At 44.0% G+C, this 25,898-nt stretch overlaps 1 protein-coding gene across 1 annotated transcript in view; it reads right to left on the minus strand.

Moving 5' to 3' along the window:
* Positions 1-25,898, minus strand: part of GDPD1 (glycerophosphodiester phosphodiesterase domain containing 1) — a 123,128-nt gene that overhangs the window by 12,345 nt on the left and 84,885 nt on the right. Inside the window, exons 4-7 of the mRNA XM_077294597.1 lie at positions 18,068-18,113; positions 16,097-16,218; positions 7,738-7,827; positions 1,494-1,627 (exon numbers count right to left, since the gene is read on the minus strand). Of these exons, the coding sequence (XP_077150712.1) occupies positions 1,494-1,627; positions 7,738-7,827; positions 16,097-16,218; positions 18,068-18,113 (392 nt within the window). The remainder of the gene's footprint in view (positions 1-1,493; positions 1,628-7,737; positions 7,828-16,096; positions 16,219-18,067; positions 18,114-25,898) is intronic.

Raw genomic sequence — 25,898 nt, forward strand, 5'->3', positions numbered from 1 at the left:
TAAACAGTCTGACCTCCTCACTGATCTCATTGCAGAGCTGATTGGGAATACAAATTTTCAGCTTTCATCTCACTTCAGTCAGTGTGAGGGGAGAGGCAGTACAGCAGAGCTAAGCTGGTCTCATTACAAACACCTATACAGCTGTGGCTGTCTGTGATCCAGGAAACCTTCTTTCCCTGATTGGTGGTCCAGTTCTGATGCTCAAAAGTCCATGATGTTAAGATATATCAAATTTCATGGTGAAAGCTGCACTGTGGGTTCCAACAATTTTCTATGATAGTTGGTATTAACTTTCTCTCCTATTTGTGCTACAATAGCTCTTCTGGGGGATTGATTAGACTAGCTAGCATCTGCTTACCACACTTAAAGGAGCTGTTCGGTTTAAAACTAGAAGTCTGCAGTCACTCTGTGAGACTGCTGACTTGTGAATCCTCACATCATGCGCACTGCGCTGTGAGGATTCTCTGGTGTTAGCGCTGGGAACGTTGGTCATGTGATTGCAAGTATGCAATATTAATACAATCCGATTGGCTGCGACTTCGCTCAATGCAAGTGTATTGACCGAGACCGGAAACAGCCTAGTCGGAATTTGGCAAGGAGTATTCATATTGCATGCTTGCGGCCATGTGACAGCCGTTCCCGTCACTGACAACAGAGAATTCTCACAGCGCGCTGTGCGCGTGATCTGAGGATTCACAAGTCTGCAGTCACATAGAGTAGTTTTAGACAGGACGACCCATTTAATGAACCTTGAGTATTCATGACACCCAAGATGTCGCTGATTCCCTTCCCTAGTCCTTCTTTGGGCCACTTTTGGTAATATTAGCATCCCGGGAACACTGTACAGCACCTGCCATTTAAGATATGCTCTGACTCAACCATTTAGCATCACAATTTGGTCCTTGTAAAAGTCATTCAGATCCTTTGATTGCCCGATTTTCCTGCTCCCAACACATCAACCTCAAGAAATGATAGTTCATTTACTTCCAATAATATTCTAATCCTTTACAAGTGCCATTGTAAAGAGATAAACAATGATACTCACTTGGCATTAACTTTATGGCTGATTACTATATACATGCATAAATATACTACGTACATAGCATTCATATGGATGATTAATGATAGACATTTGCTTTTACAATGTAGGAATTCAGCATTATCAAAATAAAAAAAAGAGGAGAAGCCAGCGCTGCTTATGGTCAGAACGCATTTCAAAATGAGACATTTAGCAAACAATTCATCAATTCCTTGAGCCACCCTCCGCCACGCCAAGGCATTCTCATAATGGGGCAGTCCTACTCTACGTTTTTTATATTCGCTGTGCCATTAGGAGGCCGTAATGGCACAGCGAATAAAAAAAATTGTAGAGTAGGGCTGCCCCATTATGAGAATGCGTTGGCATGGCGGGGTGGCTCAAAGAATTGATCAATTGTTTGCTAAATGTCTCATTTTGATATACAGTTAGAAATTAAGATGTTAATATTTCTTACTTCATGATTATAGAAGGCATGGGAATTTCTAAGAACTGTTCCCGAATTGGAAAGAAGGGCAGGAGTCCCGTGTAGAACAGTCCAACCAGGAGCAAAACCCGTTGAAAGCAGAAAAGCAGAGGAATGCTGCAGTTCTAGGATCAAAACAGAAGCATTGCTTTATTTCCATGGGATTATATGGTGTCGACCAAACTTTCCATCATAAATACTTACGGTAACAATACAACATAAACACATGTGGATACTAAATTAGAGGAAATGGCCACGGCCATTTATTAAAGGTCAGATTTAAAGTCAGACATTAATAAATACTTTATGAAGAAAACTTTTAACCCAAAATAACCACCAAGAACAAAAAGGCTTTGCCAGAGGCTCAAACAAACTGTCAGGTTAGCCATTCCTGTGCAGTTGCCTCAAAATTAAGTGGTCAAAATGAAGTAAATAAGTAAAAATCAACATAATGGAGACAGAGATCCGGTCTACTGGAGAGGTAAACTAACAGAACCCTTAACTCCAGTGAACATTCTTACATTCATTCATACAGTAACAAAGAATGACAGTCGGATTGGCAAAATGTTCTGTTCCTGTTGTTCCTTGATATGTGGTGCTTGTGAACGGCTGGAGGGATGTCCTATTTCTGTTACACTATGGGGTCAGACACAGGATGCCCTCTTTCTGGTACACTATGGGGTCAGACACAGACTCCTCTTTCCTGTACGCTCTGGGATCAGATGCAGGATGTCTCATTTCTCCTCTCCTTTTGGCTTGTGTAGGATAATCCATACTGTGTGTTGTGCTCTCATGCTAGAAGTGTTTGCCCCCTCCTGATTTTCTATTCTTTTGAATGTGTCACACTTAAATGTTTCAGATCACAAACCAAATTTAAATATTAGACAAAGATAACACAAGTAAACACAAAATGCAGTTTATAAATGAAGGTCTTTATTATTAAAGAAAAAAGAAATCCAAACCTACAGGGCCCTGTGTGATAAAGTGATTGCCACCTAAACCTAATAACTGGTTGGACCACCCTTAGCAGCAACAATTGCAATCGAGTGTTTGCGATAACTGGCAATGAGTCTTTTACAACGCTCTAGAGGAATTTTCGCCCATTCATCTTTGCAGAATTGTTGTAATTCAGCCACCTTGGAAGGTTTCTGAGAATGAACCACCTTTTCAAAGTTATGCCATTGCATCTCAATTGGATTAAGGTCAGGACTTTGATTAAGCCACTCCAAAGTCTTAATTTTGTTTTCCTTAAGCCATCCAAAGGTGGACTTGGTGGTGTGTTTTGGATCATTTCCTGCTACATAACTCAAGTAAGCTTCAGCTTGCGGTCACGAACAGATGGCCGGACATTCTCCTTCAGGATTTTTTGGTAGACAGCAAAATTCATGGTTCCACTTACCACAGCAAGTCTTCCAGGTCCTGAAGCAGCAAAAGAGCCCCAGATCATCACACTGCCAGCACCATATTTTACGCTTGCTATGATGTTCCTTTTCTGAAATGTTGTTACTTCTATGCTAGATGTAATGGGACACACACCTTCCAAAAAGTTCAAGATGAAGATGTTTTCTGGCAAAACCGAGACGAGCCTTTATGTTCTTATTGCTCAGAAGTGGTTTTTATCTTGGAACTCTGCCATGCAGACCGTTTTTGTTGAGTCTATTTCTTATGGTGGAGTCATGAACACTGACCTGAATTGAGGTAAGTGAGGCCTGCAGTTGTTTGGATGTTGTTGTGTGGTCTTTTGTGACCTTTTGGATGAGTCGTCGCTGCACTCTTAGGGTAATTTTCATTGGCCGGCCACTCCTGGGGAGATTCACCATTGTTCCATGTTGTCGCCATTTGTGAATAATGTCTGTCACTGTGGTTCACTGGGGTCCCAAAGCTTGACTAACCACTTAATAACCTTTTTCCAGATTAATAGATCTCAATTACTTTGTTTCTCATTTGCTCCATAATTTCTTTGGATCTCGGCCTGATGTCTAGCTTTTGAGGATTTTTGGTCTACTTCACTTTCTCAGGCAGGTCCTATTTAAGCAATTTCTTGATTGAGAACAGGTGTGGCAGTAATTAGGCCTGCGTGTGGCTAGGGAATTTGAACTCAGCTTCCTAAAGATGGGATGAACTGAACATCAGTTAATTTATGTTTTAAATGGGGGGAGGGGGGCAATCACTTATTCACACAGGGCTCTGTAGGTTAGGATTTATTTTTCCCTTAATAATAAAGACCTTAACCCCTTTCTGAAGATGGGCATAATAGTACGTCCACGTCGGACTCCCCCTATTTGGATCCCGCCCATTGGTGGCCCTGTCACGTGATCGCTGCAAATTTTTTTGGGGATTTTTTTTCCACCACTTACCGTATATACTCGAGTATAAGCCGACCCGAGTATAAGCCGAGCCCCTAATTTTGCCACAAAAAACTGGGAAAACTTAATGACTCGAGTATAAGCCTAGGGTGGGAAATGCAGCAGCTACCGGTAAATGTCAAAAGTAAAAATAGATACCAATAAAAGTAAAATTAATTGAGACATCAGTAGGTTAAGTGTTTTTGAATATCCATATTGAATCAGGAGCCCCATATAATGCTCCATAAAGTTTATGATGGGCCCCATAAGATGCTCCATATTAAAATATGCCCCATATAATCCTGCATAAAGGTTAATAATGGCCCCATAAGATGCTCCATAAACACATTTGCCCAATATAATGCTGCACAAATGTTGATTATGGCCCCGTAAGATGCTCCATAAAGATATTTGCCCCATATAGGGCTGCACAAATGTTATGGCCCCATAAGATGCTCTATACAGACACTTGCCCCATTATAGTGCTGCACAAACGTTATGGCCCCAGAAGATGCTCCATACAGACACTTGCCCCATTTGCTGTTGCTGCGATAAAAAAAAAAATCACATACTCACCTCTCCGTCGCTCAGGCCCCCGGCACTTTCAATAGTCACCTGACTTTGTTCCAGCGCCGCTCCATCTTCAGCGTCTTCTGCACTGACGTTCAGGCAGAGGACGCGCACTAACCACATCACCGCGCCCTCTGACCTGAGCGTCACTGCAGAAGACGCTGAAGACGGAGTGGCGGCTGGAACGGGGAGCAGGTAAATATCGTGCAGCGCTGCGCTCCCCCTCCCCACTATACTCACCTGCTCCTGGCGCGGTGCAGTCCCTGCTTCCCCGGCGCTGCTGCTTCTTACTGTACTGAGCGGTCACTGTTATCGCTCATTACAGTAATGAATATGCGGCTCCACCCTTATGGGAGGTGGAGCTGCATATTCATTACTGTAATGAGCGGTACCATGTGACCGCTCAGTACAGGAAGAGCCTGCTGGCGCCGGGGAAAAGACGTGCAGGGACCACGCCAGGAGCAGGTGAGTATAATTAGACAGCCCCCGCTCCCCCTCCCCTGCCGACCCCTGGGTATGACTAGAGTAAGCCGAGAGGGGGACTTTTTGCCCCAAAAAATGGGCTGAAAATCTCGGCTTATACTCGAGTATATACAGTAAATAAAAAAGATTGTATACATGTCTGGTGTCTATGAACTCGAAATGACCTGGAGAATCATAATGGCAGTTTTAGCATTTAGTGAACATGGTAAAAAAACCTCTGTGGAATTGCACTTTTTTGCAATTTCACCACACTTGGAACTTATTTTTTTTCCTGTTTTCCAGTACACGATATGCTAAAACCGATGGTGTCGTTCAAAAGTACAACTTGTCCTGCAAAAAAACAAGACCTCACATGGCCATATTGACCAAAAAAAAAAAAAAAAAGTTATGGCTCTGGGAGGAAGAGGAGCAAAACACAAATTCAAAAACTGAAATACCCCTGGTCGTTAAGGGGTTAATTTGAAAATGGCATGTTGTGTTTGCTTGTGTCATCTTTGTCTAATATTTAAATTTGTTTGGTGATCAAAACATTTATTGTGACAAACAAGCAAAAGAATAGGAAATCAGGAAGGGGGCAAACACTTTTTCACACAACTGTATGGTACATGTTATTATTTTTGTGTGCTGCTTCTTGGCCGGCGCAGCATCATTTGCTTTTATTTTATGACTGATTGTTTCTGCTTGCAATAAAAAACAATGGATCACATGGGATTTACGTAATCCAATCATCTACTGTTACTGAGGTAGACAAAGAGATTCGCCTCCGCAACAGCAGTCTTACTGGTCAAAACAAAGACCCAATCGCTGCCCATTGCTACTGTTTCCTAGTTTCCCTTGTAATGGCCGTGTCATAGGTCTAAAAATGATCAATTTCCGGCTGGTTTTACCATAAACCAACCACCAATCTTCTCATCAACCAAGAGAAAATACAGAAGTTTTTGGAAGGGAAAATGTTCTGACCAAAATTGTCCTGAGTAGATGACAGGGATTAGCTCTGGTGTCCAATAATCCCACATGGATCCCTCCATATCTTATTGTCCACCAGGAATATTATTCTGTCCCTATGCAGTGCGGGATAGAAGCAGTCACAAATGGGGGACGTATTCATTCTTAACATATATAGAAAGGTTTATAGGATAACATTTTTGTTGGGCGTGCAGCTTCAAGTAATTTAAATTAAGCCTGCAAGTGATAGCATTCTAAATCCGCACTGAAAGCTCAGCTGCTGGGAGGAAATGATCTTTTATCCTCCCAGCAGCCTCGAGCTTTCAGTCACAGAGGAGCGGCTGGCGCAGCTGCAGTCACCACTCAGCGGCGGCTGTAACCGTGCGACCAGCACTGACTGACAGCAGTGTATCAGTACAGAGACGGCTGTCAGTCAGTGTCGGGTCGTGGGTATAGTGAGTGGCTCACTACATACTGAGCAGTGACTGAAGCCGCGCCTGCTACAACTCTATGACTGAAGGGAGGAATGAAGTTCATTTCATCCTGGCAGCCAGGCTTTCAGTATGGCGGCCGTACTGATTTAAAAAGAATATTATTAACCTGTAGAGTAACCCCATATGTGGAGCTTAGCAGTGTTTGGGGACCTGACAGGTTCCCTTCAAGAGTGTTGAAGAAAACCTCACAAGCACAGGGAGAATCTACAAATGATGTTGTCTCTGGTAGGCTTTGAACCCAGGACCCCAGCGCCTCAAGCCATTAAAGAAGCACTCCTATCAACGATTTTATCCTCTTAATATATTGCAGTCATCATATCATATAGCACTGTGCACTTACAATTGCTCATTTTGCCTTTCTACCAAGTTATTCTTTTTTTCCATTAGGTCTAGAACAACATGTGACTAAAACCTGAAATGCAGGGACAAGAGACTCCAGGGCAGAAAGGCAAAATGAGCAATTGTAAGTACACAGTGCTGTATAATATGATGACTGCAATATATTGAGAGGATAAAAACTTTGATGGGAGGAGGAGTGCTTCTTTAAGACAAAACCTCAACTAAGAGAAATCACAACAGTATCACTATACTGGTATATTATATTTTTGCAGTAGCACAACCTGAGACTTGGGGCCTGTAACTTCATCAGACAACATCTAATAGTTTTCACATTTTTGGATGCATCTAATGGTTTCACATTCTTCATAATCGACAACAATATAATTTTGAACATCACAGTGACATCTAAGGTGGGCTCCACCTGTTTGCTGCGGGCTACGGCAGTGAGCCTGCAACTTTTCCGGCACATATCAGCTGATTTGAACAGCTGACATGTTCCCCTAACAGCCGCGGGTGGAATCGCGACCCACCAGCGGCTGTGAACATGTTAAATGCCGCTCTCTCGCAACCTTCGAACGTAACAAAGACATCATGAGGAAGTGAGAGAGCAGCAGCGATCACTTCCCACGGATGTATGTAATTTGTCCGAAGGAGACGAGTCAAGCAGCTGCTGATTGGTCGAAGAGATCATTGTTATGTCACATGATCCCGGGTAAAGCCAGTGCTAACACCCCTGGAACGGCACCGCCATTGGAGAGCAGTGTAAGTGTTATTATTTTGTAAGGGGGGAACATATGGATTGAGAATGTCCAGAACATATTAGTCTCTAGTGGCTGCACCTAATGCAGAAACCCCTGTGATAATGAGAATAAACACTAAATACTATAACTAAGATCATATGGAAGCCATGGACTTATGGTAACACGCTTTATATGGAAAACAGGACAGAAAAATAATCCCTTTGTTGGATAAGAGCCAAACCTCTGAACTCTCCTACATCCAGAGTGAGTGGGTACGAGGGGCACACGGCTATACAGACAAGGTTGTACTCTGCCCTACCTGTCGGTGGCACTTCTGCACAATCTCGTAGTCGGCATTACCCCACACAGTCAGGTGCTCTCTCTTGTATTCTTTCACGAGTTCGGAGACCTGCCGGAATATACAGAGCTCGCATTAACGTGAACATTTCCACCCACGTGTTATATTTCCAAAAGGTTACTGCACAATATGGCACAACAGGGAATCGCCGCCTTCTGTATTTGTTCCCTCTCACGTTAGTCGCTGAATTCGGGAAAGTGAGAAGGGAAAATGTTTAACCGGTATAATAAGGAGAATATAGGTATTCAGCAAGTGATTAATGTAAGGAGTAGAATAAGTTGTATAAAAGGCAGTTGTATGGGAGAATATACAGTGATGAGGACTACCATGGGGGACAACGGACTGTTCAGTTCTTGGATGCAATAGGTTGATTGCAAAGCTGAGAAATCTCAATCTAAGGGCTAAATATCGTTCTTTTATCATATACATCTACCCCATCCTAGGATGTGCAGCATCGGTGAGATCCGGTTCCTGAGACCTCCTACTTCTCCCTCGATTGAGTAGAAAACTGCTCAGCTCATCAGGCGTGGGCGCACAGTGGTCTCCAGGATCCATAGAAAGTCCATGAGCCTCTACACCGCTCTGCGTGCACCTGGCAGTAGCGCAGCTCTCCTGCCTGGCTAGTAGAGCGGTTCTCTGAGCCATCAGTGGAGGCTTCTGATTTCTATGTATACCCCTGGTGATACCCCCCACAGCGGTGCATCTAATGCCCATCACGGTGATACTCACCCCAAATCCGTGTATCTAATGCCCATTACATTACTCCACTGCTCCCAAAGAAGTAGACAGTGTGGGGTGACACATGTCTATGGGAAGGGGAGGGGTGACGTCAGACACATGTGATCAGACCCCGCCCACATTTACTGCAGTCGTAAAGTGAGCTAGCACTACACTAGGTTTTCATGGCAAAATTTAGCTGCTGCTCCCCCTAGTGTTTAAAAGTGGAAAATATGAGTATTTTTTTAAAAATTATTTTTCATATTTTACTCAATTTAAAATAAATGATCATTTTTTTTTATTAAAACATTAATTATTTACATTTTTTCATTTTTTTTTTTTAGGGCACCTTTGTTTTAAGCTACTTATATCCAAGTCCTAGAAAACACTGTACACTGGCCTAGTAACCAGTCTGGCCCATATGACTATATGTCTTTTATAGTCTGTGCTTTGGCCTCAATCCCGGGTGCGACCGTGGGTCTTTTGACCTAAATTACAGCCTCCTAGGCATGTGTGAGGTTAGTAGTTCTGCTCAGGGGAACAGTGGCCAGTCCAAGAATTTTAGCCACAACACAGACCGTTAAATATTGCAGATATAATGGTGTGTGAAACTGAAAAAAACAACATGGCGGTCATCACGTCGTGATAATCTCAATCTGAAGTCAATCTTAATTGGATCCCCTGACCTACTAAATATCTCATGTAGCTGCAAATTTGGACAGAAAAGAACATTTTAGAAATGCAGTAAAGGGAATCTGTCATCAAGATTTTACTACCTCATCTGAAAGCAGCATAATATAGGGGCAGAGACCCTGATTCCATTACTGGGTGCTGCAATTTTGATTAAAAACTGCTTTATCGGCCACATACCTACCAGTTCTCTGAATACTGAGCTCTGTATAACCCCGTCCACATCACTGATTGGTTGTTTTCTGTGTATGCTGTGCATAGCAGAGAGCTGCCAATCAGTGGGGGCATGGTTGGACTACCTGGCAGCAGGCAAGTAGTCCTGTAGTGATAATCTCCTGCAGTGATTTTATAAAAACCACAGAAAGCAGCCCAGTAAGTGACACATTGCTGCAATCAGGGTCTCTGTCACTACGTCATGCTGTTTTCAGATTAAATTGTAGAAACCTAGTGACTGATTCCCTTTTAGGCTATGTGCACACGTTCAGGATTTTTTGCAAATTCCTGAGAAAAACCTGACATTTTCTGCAAGAAATCTGCAAAAAATCTGCATGCATTTTTTGCGCGTTTTTACCGCATTTTTGGTGCGTTTTTTTCCCGGACATTTCCCAATGCATTTTATAGTGGGAAATCCGCCAAAAAAACCCCACAAAATTAATGAACATGCTGCGTTTTTTACCGCGATGCGTTTTTTCGCAGAAAAAACGCATCAGGTGCACAAAAATTGTGGAATTCATTCTAAATGATGGGATGCTTAATGTATGCTGTTTTTTTGCGGTTTTATAGTGTTTTTATAGCGAAAAAACGCAAAAAAATCAGCAACGTGTGCACACAGACTAAAAGAAGAGTGATAAGTGTTAGCTACTGTACTTTGATAATTAGCATTGCTGAGAAGATTCCTTCCAAATGTCCTTTTCAGCTGGATGATAGGCACTGTATTCAGACCCCAAACACTCACTACCTTACCACTCTACTATATGGGCATCTTACAGATGTGCTCATTTAGGGTGTCTATAATAGAGTAATGCAATGCCAGTTTTCTTTGTTGCAATCCTTGAATCTCAGTTACTATTGTCCATTGTATTTTCATCATTGTCCTCTATATACTACAGTAGGGTGATAACTAGTACACTGCAGTATGGTCACCAGTCACACATTAGCTAGATTTATGGTATAGTATGATATACACTATGACTCTCAGACTGTAATAGGATGCCACCATTACAATAAGTCAGTTTGTGAAATCTGTTGCTTCCTAAATATTCCACAATCAACTTTGAGTGCTATTAATGAAAAGAGGAAGGAATCGCAGCAAGTCCGCCATGAAATTGAGAACACGTAAAGGTGCAGATTGGGATCGCTGAGTGCTGGGCTTCACAATAACTGCAAAATTCCAAACATCCTCCAGCATTAATGAGAATCTGTCGCCAGGTTTTTAACAAGTAACCTGAGAGCAGCATAATGTAGGAACAGAGACCCTGATTCCAGCGATGGGTCACTGACTGGTCTGCATACTGTAATCTTGATATATTACAATTCCTGTTCTCTCTGCTGCAGATCTAGCATTGGTCTGATTGCTGAGCTCTGTATAACCCCGCCCACACCACTGATTGGCAGCTTTCTATGTACACTGTTTATAGACAGAAAGCTGCCCATCAGTGGTGAGGGCGGGGTTACACAAAACAGTTGACTAGGAGGCACCAGACACCTAGTCCTGTAGTGATAATCTCCTGCTGATAAATCACTGAATTTATTGAACACACAGTCTAGTAAGTGACATATCACTGGAATCAGGCTCTCAGCCCCTACATCATGCCGCTCTCAGAATATAAATTCTCTTTAACATTCAGCACTAAAACTACATCAGGGGCTGCATGACATGGGTTTTCATTGCAGAGCAGCTTCAGGCAAAGCTTTACATCACCAAACATAATGCCAAGCATCAGATGGACGTCATCAGAACCTGATCTCACAAATGCTCATCTGGATGAATGGACAAAACATCCCACAGAAGAGTGGAAGTTGTAACAGCTCCATATCAATGTCTATGGACTCAGACTGGGATGTCATACAAGATCCTCTAGGTCTAAAGTGTAGGTGTCCCAATACTTTTGTCCATATAGTCTGAACGGGACTATAATCCTATTGTTATATAATGATTACCTTATATTCTTACTTTGTCGCATAAAACATGTTAAGCCGAATCTGGCCTTCAATAAAGAAATTACATGACAATGCTATAAAAGTAATGGAGAAATATGATCCTGGGAAATAACTTGTAAATGAAATAAAAGTCATTTATTTTACATGTATTCAAATAGAAGGGGAAGACATAGCTAATCTGTTATGTTCTGACAAACCACTTAATAGATCAGTAACCTGTGCGCATCTCCATCTCCATCATTTGCTTTTCTCCGCTGACTCCTTTATTAGATTTCCTCAGCACTAATGCTGATACGGAGAAAAGCTGCGGCCGAGGATTTGTTACCGTCACTTAAGGCCAATAAACAAGCTGAATTATTGCTGCTGCCTGCGAATGTACGACTAGCAGAAATCCCAGATGGCGGAGGGAATTCTCAGACAAGGAAAAAGCCCAGTATCAACAAACAGCATGTAAACTCCCAAGTGTCCAATCCCTGCTCAAAAATAGATAGAAAGGAAGTGGAGGCGATGTCTTAGAAACGGTTTGTGTTAGTGATGAAGTCGTTCTTTCATGTTTAAGCTGCATAGGAAGGAAATGATCAAACGCAGCCGGAAATTCTAAATTTACCCGAATCAGCAATTGAGAAATACTATTACACGACCCTATGAAAAAAAAGTCAGCGCTCAGTGTTGGTATCTGTCTTACAAGATTCAATTTCCTGAGAGGTGAAAGGGGTATTCCCATCTCTAGGATCCTATCCCAATATGTAGTAGGTGTAAAAATAATAATAATAGCAAATTAAAAATGTAGTATACAAGTGTTTCTCACTAAATTAGAATATCGTCAAAAAGTTAATTTATTTCAGTTCTTCAATTCAAAAAGTGAAACTCATATTATATAGAGTTATTACAAACAGAGTGATCTATTTCAAGTGTTTATTTCTGTTAATGTTGATGATTATGGCTTACAGCCAATGAAAACCCAAAAGTCATTATCTCAGTAAATTAGAATAATTAACAATTAACAAAAAACTCCTGCAAAGCCTTCCTAAGCATTTAAAAAGGTCCCTTAGTCTGTTTCAGTAGGCTCCACAATCATGGGGAAGACTGCTGACTTGAGAGATGTCCAGAAGGCAGTCACTGACACACTCCACAAGGAGGGTAAGCTGCAAAAGGTCATTACTAAAGAAGCTGGCTGTTCAGAGTGCTGTATCCAAGCATATTAATGGAAAGTTGAATGGCAGGAAAATGTGTGGTAGAAAAAGGTGCACAAGCAACCGAGATAACTGCAGTCTTGAAAGGATTGTTAAGAAAAGGTCATTAAAAAATTTGGGGGAGATTCACAAGGAGTGGACTGCTGCTGGAGTCATTGCTTCAAGAGCCACCACACACAGACGTATCCAGGACATGGGCTACAAGTGTCGCATTCCTTGTGTCAACCCACTCATGACCAATAGACAATGCAAGAAGCGTCTTACCTGGGGCCAAGGAGAAAAAGAACTGGACTGTTGTCAGTGGACCAAGGTGTTGTTTCCAGATGAAAGTAAATTTTGCATTTCATTTGGAAATCAAGATCCCAGAGTCTGGAGAAAGAGTGGAGAGGCCACAATCCAAGCTGTTTGAGGTCTAGTGTGAAGTTTCCACAGTCAGTGATGGTTTGAGGAGCCATGTCATCTGCTGGTGTAGGTCCACTGGGTTTTATCAAGACCAAAGTCAGTGCAGCTGTCTACCAGGAAATTTTAGAGCACTTCATGCTTCCCTCTGCCGACAAGCTTTTTGGAGATGGAAATTTCATTCCCCAGCAGGACTTCATAGTATCATAGTATCATAGTTATTAAGCTTGAAGGAAGACTAAGTCCATCTAGTTCAACCCATAGCCTAACCTAACATGCCCTAACATGTTGATCCAGGGGAAGGCAAAAAAAAAACCCATGTGGTAAGAGTAAGCTCCACCATGGGGAAAAAAATTCCTTCCCGACCCCACATACGGCAATCAGACTAGTTCCCTGGATCAACGCCCTATCAAGGAATCTAGTGTATATACCCTGTAACATTATACTTTTCCAGAAAGGTATCCAGTCCCCTCTTAAATTTAATTAATGAATCACTCATTACAACATCATACGGCAGAGAGTTCCATAGTCTCACTGCTCTTACAGTAAAGAATCCGCGTCTGTTATTATGCTTAAACGTTCTTTCCTCCGGACGTAGAGGATGCCCCCTTGTCCCTGTCTCAGGTCTATGATTAAAAAGATCATCAGAAAGGTCTTTGTACTGTCCCCTCATATATTTATACATTAACATAAGATCACCCCTTAGTCTTCGTTTTTCCAAACTAAACAGCCCCAAGTGTAATAACCTATCTTGGTATTGCAGACCCCCCAGTCCTCTAATAACCTTGGTCGCTCTTCTCTGCACCCGCTCTAGTTCAGCTATGTCTTTCTTATACACCGGAGACCAGAACTGTGCACAGTATTCTAAGTGTGGTCGAACTAGTGACTTGTATAGAGGTAAAATTATGTTCTCCTCATGAGCATCTATGCCTCTTTTAATGCATCCCATTATTTTATTTGCCTTTGTAGCAGCTGCCTGACACTGGCCACTGAATATTAGTTTGTCATCCACCCATACACCCAGGTCCTTTTCATTGACAGTTTTACCCAGAGTTTTAGAATTAAGCACATAGTTATACATCTTATTACTTCTACCCAAGTGCATGACCTTACATTTATCCCCATTAAAGCTCATTTGCCATTTATCAGCCCAAGCTTTTAGTTTACATAAATCATCCTGTAATACAAAATTGTCCTCCTCTGTCTTAATTTCCCTGCAGAGTTTAGTGTCATCTGCAAATATTGAAATTCTACTCTGAATGCCCCCTACAAGGTCATTAATAAAGATGTTAAAAAGAGGGCCCAATACTGACCCCTGTGGTACCCCACTGCTAACCGCGACCCAGTCCGAGTGTGCTCCATTAATAACAACCCTTTGTTTCCTATCCCTGAGCCAGCTCTCAACCCACTTGCACATATTTTCCCCTATCCCCATTACTCTCATTTTATGTATCAACCTTTTGTGTGGCACCGTATCAAAAGCTTTTGAAAAGTCCATATACACTACATCCACTGGGCTCCCTTGGTCCAGTCCGGAACTTACCTCTTCATAGAAGCTGATCAAATTAGTCTGACATGAACGGTCCCTAGTAAACCCGTGCTGATACTGGGTCATGAGGTTATTCCTCTTCAGATACTCCAGCATAGCATCCCTTAGAATGCCCTCCAGGATTTTACCCACAGTAGAGGTTAAGCTTACTGGCCTATAATTACCGAGTTCAGTTTTTGTCCCCTTTTTGAATATTGGCACCACGTTTGCTATACGCCAGTCCTGTGGTACAGACCCTGTTATTATGGACTCTTTAAAGATTAAAAATAATGGTCTATCAATGACTGTACTTAGTTCCTGCAGTACTCGGGGGTGTATCCCATCCGGGCCCGGAGATTTGACTTGGCCCTGTCCACACTACCAAAAGTACCAATACCTGGTTTACAAACAACAGTATCACTGTGCTTGATTGGCCAGCAAACTCGCCTGTCCTTAATGCCATAGAGAATCTATTGGTTATTGTCAAGAGGAAGATGAGACACCAGACCCAACAATCCAGACGAGCTGATGGCTTTTATCAAAGCAACCTGGGCTTCCATAACACCTCAGCAGTGCCACAGCCTGATTGCCTCCATGCCACTCCACATTGATGCAGTAATTGATGCAAATGGAGCCCCGACCAAGTATTGAGCGCATTTACTGAACATACATTTCAGCAGACCAACATTTCAGATCAGATTTTAATTTTTTTTTCAAGCTGGTGTTATAAAGTATTCTAATTTACTGAGATAACGACTTTTGGGTCTTCATTGGCTGTAAGCCATAATCATCAACATTAACAGAAATAAATACTTGAAATAGATCACTATGTTTGTAAAGACTCTATATAATAGGAGTTTCACTTTTTGCATCGAAGCACTGAAATAAATTAACTTTTGGATGATATTCTAATTTAGTGAGAAGCACTTGTAGTTCTTCTGACTAGCTATGTCGCTTACCTCTTGTGCAGGGCATTGCAGTAGCTCAAGTATCCATGGTTATGATGATCATTCATATAGTGACAGTTATTTGTTAGTGGTCATAACAATGGATACCTAAGGTCATGCAATGCCCAGCACATGGGGTAAGCAACATAGCGAATCAGGAGAACTATACTACATTTCTAATTGAAGGTATTTGCTAATATTATTATTATTATTACTACATGTACTACATATTGGGATAGGATCTTGGAGATGAGAATACCTTTCACAGGGGTCGTCCTGCTTATCGATATATATCTGATTCTCATAACCCAATTTGCCAGAATGAAGAACTGTGGTAAAGGGTGAATCCATCTTCTGAGTCCTCAGGGGCTCTGCGTAGGACATGGATGGCCCATTTTGTTTAATAGGTGCTATATAACGGCCTTTCAACAAAATGAATACTTGCTGGCTGCTTCCCTGGGGAGTATAAGAATCCCGATAGCAGGATCCCCGATATTATCTCACTATTGTGATATCTCACTTATAAGAAAGGATTATCCAAAGTGGACAACCCCTTTAAAAATGTTATTAATTGCATGCAGGAAATCCAAATGAAAACCACATTTTAGTACAAAAGTAAATGCACTTTTGGGGTTACAAAATGTAAGCACAGCTTCTTACTAACAGTAGTGTCCAATAATTCCTACCTTTCTCACAAGAATATCATTATTCACTTTGATGTCGATGTTTATTGGGGTTTCAGGAAATGCTTCAAACACTTCTTTCAGCAGCGGGATCTGTCTGTCGTCACCACCGTCACAACAGCAATCTGGTGAGAATGTGGGTCAACATTTATCAATAGGGCACCCAAATGCACAACCATAACACCAATACTCTCAACATACACAGATGTCTAAGATTAAAGGGGTTATCCGGGCATATGATATTGATGACCCATAATTAGGATTCGGAGCGGCTCATTAATGTTTACATCCAGCCATTGCTGGAGCTGGCAGAGCAGATTAATGGGGGTGCCAGGTGTTTGCCCCACTGATCTGATATTGATGACCTACATAGAGCATAGGGTACCATAATTATGTGCCTGGAAAACCCCTTTAAGGATGCTGTACAAGCTCTGTTATACAAAGCCTTAAAGGGACTCTTTCAGCAGAGTTTTCCTATGTAATCTGAGAGCAGCATGATGTAGGGCCAGAAAGCCTGATTCCAGCGATGAGGCACTTAATAGGCTGTGTATTACTGTTTCAATAAAGTCAGTGATTTATTAGCAGGATATTATCCCTACAGGACTAGGTGTCTCATGCCTACTAGTCAACTGTGCTGTGTAACCCTGCCCCACCACTGAGTAGCAGCTATCACTGTACAGTGTACACAGGGAGCTGCTAATCGGGGGTGTGGGCACAGTTATCCAGAGCTCAGCGTTCATAGCACTGCTACATCTACAGCAGAGGATGAGGATCTCTGCCCCTGCATTACGCTGCTCTGAGATTTCATAGCAAAAGCTGCTGACAGATTCCCTTTAATACAGAACCCATAGGAGTCGATGGGGCAATACTGTATCTCTGAATGCTTCTTCATACACTCCTGTTTTCTCACATTAGCTGATTTAACTTCTCACTGAAAGTTTGAAAGTGTATCTGTCAGCAGATTTCCCAATACAAGCGGCATACATTATTAAACAGATCGCTGCAATCTGAAGAACTGGTCCATGTCTGAATGGCTGTATAATCCCAATATAAAGATGAGCATTAAAGTAGGGGAAAAAAGTATTTGATCCCTTGGTGATTTTGTATGCTTGCCCACTGACTTAAAATAAAAAGTCTATAGACTGTTCATTTCTTTGTCAGTGGGCAAACGTACAAAATCGGCAAGGGATCAAATACTTATTTCCCCCTCTGTATATGAGTCCAAGTGTATTCAGTCTCCACTCACCCAGCCCGACTGACCGCTGCAGATTGTACAGAGCAGTGGGAGATCTCAGCAGCAGGAGTGACACTGAGGATCGGTCAATCAGGGTAGGTGGGAGGAGAGGAAACTTTCTTAAAGGATTATACAGCCATTATGACATGGATTTTTAAAGTAAGCACATCATCGGGTCAGATCTATTTAATATTGCTTGCAGTTGGCACCATGATATCTGGAGACAGATCCGCTTTAAGAAGCTTAACATTGTTGAGTTGCATGAAATTAGTCATTGCTTGTTAATGCTAACTTTGTACAAATGATAATTTTGGTGCACAGCGTACACCTCTTGTTGATTCTTCACACTGATCCATATGTAATATAAATGTTAGAACTAAAGGGGTTGTTCCCTTTAATTATGACTGTGCCCGGCTGCAGGTTGTTATAAAGCTACTCCTCTTGCCCGCCTCCAGGGATGAGTCTCTGCCACTGCCCCCAATGTTTGGCATTGGCTGTGGCACTGAAGTCACATCAACAGCGCTGCAGCCAATCAGGTTGACTACAGACATAAGATAAGGCACCATGTACATGGCCACATTATACGTCTGTGCAGTATGGCATCTCCTAGGAAAAACCCAGCACCACATGGAGGCACCATGCTGGGACTGAACTCCCTGGTAAGGGACTGTAGAGTTAGAATAATGATATACTGCCGTAACCTATAGCTATTTATCTGTGGGACACATGGACAGAGTTACCTTTTTCAAATGTCACATCCAGCTGGCACAAATATGGAGGCAGGTCCTGTAAAGACACAAGAACATTAATGTGTTAATATGAGCATCTTCATCCTCATTAGCGCAATTCAATTAATGCAATTTACATGGAATATTAACCCTGGAGGAATATAAGCTAGAATAAAAGTTCACATAGAATCTGCAATATATTAGTAGTCTGAATACTTACAATTCCCTCTATGTCCCTTAACTGATATATAAATACATTTTCTCTCTGAGACTGTGCTAGTTTGGCTAATAAACGTCCAATTAAATGTTTCTCCCTCCGGTTTTAAAAACACACAATAACAATAATTGCAATTGTTTTTGGGCCTCCTTCCACTGCATTTTCAGTGCAGTGATTTTGAACATATGCTAGTTCAGTCACCCATACCGTTCTCGAAGTCCATACCCTTTGTTCGCGAGTTACCTTTACCGTCTTTATTTTGCTTATTAGCACCCCCCTCGTAAAAGCCTTCATAGCGTCCCAAATTATAATCAAAAAAATTCAGACAGTTTTCCCTTGACATTGTCACAATTAATAAGTTCGAGCCAAAATGGATTAAGTTTTCAGACTGAAGAGTGGGTAACCCTTATTGTACCTGGAATAAGAGAAGAAAGTGATCTGATAAGGTTTCCAGAAGTATCAAATCTTGGTTAAAATTGGGACCATAAGAAAATGACAGAGAACTATATCAATTCTTTAGAGAGACTGATATGTCGAAGAGGCACATAAGAAAACCCATAGATTGCAAGATCTTTCCCTCCAGATGTATACTATGCCCAGTTCGCTCCCATCAAAATTTCTATCGTCCTAATATATTGCAAGTACTGTGTACTTACAATTGCTCACTTTGCCTTTCTACCCAGCAAATTCTTCTCTTTTCCATTAGGTCTATGGCATCATGTGATTAGAAACTGACCAGCTGAATTCTTCTAAGCTCTATGTAGCAACAAGAGGTCAATTTTCCTTGCATGACTCATGAGTCACTGCAAAAGTCCCTGGAGGAGGGAGACGTTAGGTCAGGAGTTAGGCTAAGTTCACACTAGCGTTGTGCGCCGCTGCGTCGGCGACGCAACGCACAACGCACGCAAAAACGCGGCAAAACGCACGCAAAAACGCTGCGTTTTGCGACGCATGCGTCGGTTTTTGCCGAAAATCGGACGCAAGAAAAATGCAACTTGTTGCGTTTTCTTGGTCCGACGCTTGCGGCAAAAAAGACGCATGTGTGGCACAACGCAACAAAAAAAAACGCATGCGTCCCCCATGTTAAGTATAGGGGGCGCATGACGCATGCGTCGCCGCTGCGTCGCCGACGCAAACCCGACGCACATTAGCTTAACGCTAATGTGAACGTAGCCTCAAAGAGGTGAATGATAAACGCAGGGACAAGAGACTTCCTGTTACTGCATAAAGCAGAGAAAAGAAAACAATTAGTTGGGTAGAAAGGCAAAATGAGCAATTGTAACTACACAGTGCTGTATAATATGATGACTGCAGTATATTTAGAGAATAAAAACTTTGATGGGAGTGCTTCTTTAATAAGGCAGCCAAAAGGAGACAGAATGTCATCACTCACAAAGAACTTATCCTTAAAGGTATTATAAGTATTATTAAATATGCAAATTGCCTCTTCTGAGAAAAAGAGGACTTAAACTCTATAGCGCCACCTGTGGCGCTATAGAGTTTAAGTCCTCTTTTTCTCAGGAGCATTGCACGGCGAATAAGCCTCCTTACCTTGACAAGCCAGCTGGTATGTCACTCTCCATAAGGAGAAACGTTACCCCTTAGACCTAAGTATTATTAAAGTCACTCATAATTATTAGGTTGGTATCTGGCCAGTCAACAAGTTTCACTGGAATTTTTTTAGGGGGATATTTGAATAAGGAAAGGGGACATATACCACAACAGTGATACACTCAAAATGAAATAACGTACAACGAACACTGAGAAACTTGCCCTCATCATCTCTAAAAGAGTCTATGCATTTAAAGAGAATTCTCTTATACACGAAAAGACTAACTCCTACCTCGGGCATAATTAGAATACACAGAATGTAGGCTATAGCCCATCCAAAATTTACGTAACATACTAATGGATTTCTTGGTCATGTGTGTCTCCTGCAGCCCTATAATCACTAGATTAACCTTCTTAATATACTCGAAAATTGCTTGTCTTTTAGAGCTATCTTTTAAGCCACGAAGATTCCATGAAAGGAACTTGACCATTAGACCCATTTTCTTAAACCAGAAATAAATCCTAAACAATACAGCAATCACCAGAATTATTGTCCTTACCATTAACCAAGAAATATTATATTTGCACACCAAGAAAATACTTCCCCTTGTCGCAACCCAAAAACCTTCCTTCCACCCTAAATGATGTAAACCTACTCTTACAAATAAGGAATGGGGTTCAAGAACACATATAACCATTTGTTATGCTCTCTTCAGCAAAACAACACAGATAACAAATTATCCAGATGCGGGTGACTGCAGAACAGAGACCACTCCTCTACTGCAAGAAAAAGCAAAAAAATGTGCATAAACTAAACCGTATATTTAGTACAGAGATGTCCATGCTGCCGAGTAGGCCAATCCGGATTCCACATTAATCCTTTTGCCATAAGACTAAGTACATTTGATTTCTTCTTCCAAGAGCCCATCCTAGCTTAGGCCCTTCCGGTTCTCATATCCTGTTGAATCTGATGTTCACGAGTGTCCAGCTATCTAAAAGCAACTTGGGAGTCTCAAAAAATGTAGTAATACCTATCACCTTCAGTGTAGCAGGATAGATCATAGAATATTGCATACCCAATGCTCTCATTCTTCTTTTAATGTCCAGAAACATGGACCTTTTGCGCTTGACGTACGCTGAGAAATCCATATAGAATGAAATCTTCTGCCAGCCAAGCTAATGTCCTGATTCTCCAGTGTTTTACATGGTGTAATGTCCCAATATTTACAGTGCAGGATTTTAATCAGTATAGCCCTCCAGCCTAGCCTCATGGGCATCTTGTGGGCTCTCTCTACTGCAAACAAAGGAGTAAAGACTTCTTTGCCAAAGGTGTCAACCAGCCATTTTTCAAAGAACTATTGGTGTCTCCCCCTTCCACCTTCTCCGGTCCTCAACCAGCCTGACATTATTGTGTCTTTGGCGATTCTCCAGGTCATCTGCCTTAGCCAGGAGTGCAGCCATGGCTACTGCATGATTTTGAATGTCCCTACGGACAAGAGGGAGAGCATCCTCCAGATCACTTAGTCAACCCTCAACTGCCATGGTACGCTCTGCCACCAACTGCACATCATGGTGGATTATTTAAATAGTTTCCAGAATGTAGTCCACCTGGCCTGTCAGTGTGGCGAGAGTGGAATTGCATCTATTGACTATGTAAAGAACATCCAGCAAAGGAGACTCACATAAGGATACTCCTCCAGGAACACTCTCTTTACCCTTAATGGGACATTCCCACCTCAAGGGACACCTGTTAATAAAAAGTCATGTCAGGGGGCCAACCTCCTCCTGTGTTAGAGGATCCTGTTGAGCACATGCTTCTCTTGCGAGTTCATTGTTGACCTCTGCCGCATGAGAGTTGTATTATGTGCCTGTGAGCATGCTCCTCCAATCTTGCTGCTACATACCCACAGACATCCTTCTGTCTCCTCCCGCAAGACGCGAGGATGCCATCTTGGGATTCTGTTTGTGACACTCCTTCCTACTTACCATACTTTTTGCTGAAAGTCTTTCCTCCACTACGGCCAGGAATCAGCACCCCCATCCGCCAGAGACCCCTTATCACTGGGCAAGCATTTATCCACTTTGTGGAGACAGTGCTCAGAGGAAATAGGATATAAGGAGTGTGGATCTGAGGTAAAATGGCTTCAAGTCCCTTTACAGGAGGGAAAGTGGAGAGTAACAATAGCATGATCACTCCTGTCTTGCTCTACCTAGCTGTGCAGGGATTCCCTGTTTAGGAGCAGTCTGTGAACTTCTTGTCTCGGGTCTCATGCTCTGAGGTTACAGTGGCGCTGACCACAGTAGCAGGTGCATGGCTGCTTTAAGACCCAGTGGTATCATCTCTGCTTGACGGGTTTCCACCAGGAAGATCATGGAGCCAACACCACTGCTGAGCAGCAGACCTGGGAAAAAAACAGAAAAGCTGTATCCTCAGCGGTAATGGTGTTTAATGCCCCTGATGTGCCTGTCAAAGTCCCCTCTCTACCTCCAGCAGCACCAGGTCATGATGCTAAGATGGCTGCTGTCTCCGCAGGAGCATGTGGCGGGTGGAGGGTTTTCGGAGTACACCAGGCCAAACCTCCTACAAAACTACTGTACCCCTTCCCTCAATTCCCTCAACAAAGAATGGTGACTCCATCACGCTATGATTCTTCAACTGTAATCCCCACACAGTCCTCCATACAGTATAATGGCTCCACATAGTTCTCCACACAATGTATTGAGCCCCACATAGTGCTCCATACAGCACAATGGGCTCCACATAGCCCTACATAAAGTGTAATGGGCCCCACATAGTGCTACATACAGTATAACGGGGCCCTGTATTGACTTCCATACAGTAATGGCCCCATATAGTGCTTCATACAGTATAAGGACCCGTATGGTGCTCCATACAGTATAATGTTCCCACATAGTGATCCATACTGTATAATAGCCCCACATGATGTTGAATACTGTATAATGGCCCCATATGATGCTCCATACTGTATAGTGGGCATATGTAGTGCTCCATACTGCATAATGGCCACATGTAGTGCTCCATACTGTATAATGAGCCCACATAGTGCTCTATCTATATATATAAGAGGAATCGTGATTACTCGCTAATCCCGCCCCCTGCACAGTAGCTCCGCCCACCACATCACCACACACAATCCCGCCCCACCACATTACCACACACAATCCCGCCCCCCACCAAAATCCCGCCCCCCACCACATTACCACACACAATCCTGCCCCCTCACCCCATTACCACACATAATCCCGCCCCCTCACCCCATTACCACACATAATCCCGCCCCCCCACATCACCACACATAATCCCGCCCCCCACCACATCACCACGCATAATCCCACCCCCCACCACATCACCACACATAATCCCGCCCCCACATCACCAGACATAATCTTGCCCCCCACCACATCATCACACATAATCCCGCCCCCCACCACATCACCACACATAATCCCGCCCCCCACCACCACACATAATACCGCCCCCCACCACATCACCACACATAATCCCGCCCCCCCACATCACCACACATAATCCCGCCCCCACCACATCACCACACACAATCCCGCCCCCCACCACCACACATAATCCCGCCCCCCACCACATCACCACACATAATCCCGCCCCCAACACATCACCACACATAATCCCGCCCCCTCACCCCATTACCACACATAATCCCGCCCCCTCAACCCATTACCACACATAATCCCGCCCCCTCACCCCATTACCACATAATCCCGCCCCCCATCACCACACATAATCCCGCCCCCACCACCACACATAATCCCGCCCCCCACCACATCACCACACATAATCCTACCCCCCACCACATCACCACACATAATCCCGCCCCCACATCACCAGACATAATCTTGCCCCCCCACCACATTACCACACATAATCCGGCCCCCCCACCACCACACATAATCCCGCCCCCAACACATCACCACACATAATCCCGCCCCAACACATCACCACACATAATCCCGCCCCCTCACCCCATTACCACACATAATCCCGCCCCCTCACCCCATTACCACACATAATCCCGCCCCCTCACCCCATATAATCCCGCCCCCTCACCCCATTACCACACATAATCCCGCCCCCCCACACATAATCCCGCCCCCACCACATCACCACACACAATCCCGCCCCCCACCACCACACATAATCCCGCCCCCCACCACATCACCACATAATCCCGCCCCCACATCACCACACATAATCCCGCCCCCCACCACATTACCACACATAATCCCGCCCACCACCACACATAATCCCGCCCCAACACATCACCACACATAATCCCGCCCCCTCACCCCATTACCACACATAATCCCGCCCCCTCACCCCATTACCACACATAATCCCGCCCCCCACCACCACACATAATCCCGCCCCACCACATCACCACACATAATCCCGCCCCCACCACATCACCACACATAATCCCGCCCCCCACATCACCACACATAATCCCGCCCCCCACCACATCACCACACATAATCCCGCCCCCACCACATCACCAGACATAATCTCGCCCCCCCACCACATCACCACACATAATCCCGCCCCCACCACATCACCACACATAATCCCGCCCCCCACCACCACACATAATCCCGCCCCCACCACATCACCACACATAATCCCGCCCCACATCACCACACATAATCTCGCCCCCCCACATCACCACAATCCCGCCCCCCACATCACCACACATAATCCCGCCCCCACCACATCACCACACATAATCCCACCCCCCAACCCATTACCACACATAATCCCGCCCCCCACATCACCACACAGAATCCTGCCCCCACACATTACCACACATAATCCCGCCCCCCCCACTACATCACCACACATAATCCCACCCCCCCACCACATCACCACACATAATCCCGCCCCCAACCCATTACCAATAATAATATAATAATAATTTTTATTTACATAGCGCCAACATATTCCGCAGCGCTTTACAAATTATACATAATCCTGCCCCCCACATCATCACACATAATTCCCCCAACCACATCACCACATAATCCCGCCCCCCACCACATCACCACACATAATCCCACCCCCCCACATCCCGCCCCCCCACCACATCTATCTACCACACATAATCCCGCCCCCCACCACATCACCACACATAATCCCGCCCCCACCACATCACCACACATAATCCCACCCCCAACACATCACCAGACATAATCTCGCCCCCCACCTCACCACACATAATCCCGCCCCCCACCACATCACCACACATAATCCCGCCCCCCACCACATCACCACACATAATCCCGCCCCCCACATCACCACACATAATCCCGCCCCCCACCACATTACCACACATAATCCCGCCCCCCACCACATCACCACACATAATCCCGCCCCCCACATCACCACACATAATCCCGCCCCCCACCACATTACCACACATAATCCCGCCCCCCACCACACATTATCCCGCCCCCACCACATCACCACACATAATCCCGCCCCTCCACCACATCACCACACATAATCCTGCCCCTCCACCACATTACCACACATAATCCCGCCCCCACCACATTACCACACATAATCCCGCCCCCACCACATTACCACACATAATCTCGCCCCTCACCACATCACCACACATAATCCCGCCCCCCACATTACCACAGATAATCCCGCCCCCACCACATTACCACACAATCCCACCCCCCCACATTACCACACGAGGCTCCGTCCCCACACATTACCACACGAGGCTCCGTTCCCCCACATTACCACACGAGGCTCCGTCCCCACACATTACCACACGAAGCTCCGTCCACACACATTACCACACGAGGCTCCGTCCCCACACATTACCACACGAGGCTCCGTCCCCACACATTACCACACGAGGCTCCGTCCCCGCACATTACCACACGAGGCTCCGTCCCCGCACATTACCACACGAGGCTCCGTCCCCGCACATTACCACACGAGGCTCCGTCCCCGCACATTACCACACGAGGCTCCTGAGCGTGCCGAGCGTTAGCTGGCTGGAAACAGCTAGT

This window comes from Ranitomeya variabilis, chromosome 3 (assembly GCF_051348905.1).
Source record: "Ranitomeya variabilis isolate aRanVar5 chromosome 3, aRanVar5.hap1, whole genome shotgun sequence".
Lineage (NCBI taxonomy): Eukaryota > Metazoa > Chordata > Amphibia > Anura > Dendrobatidae > Ranitomeya > Ranitomeya variabilis.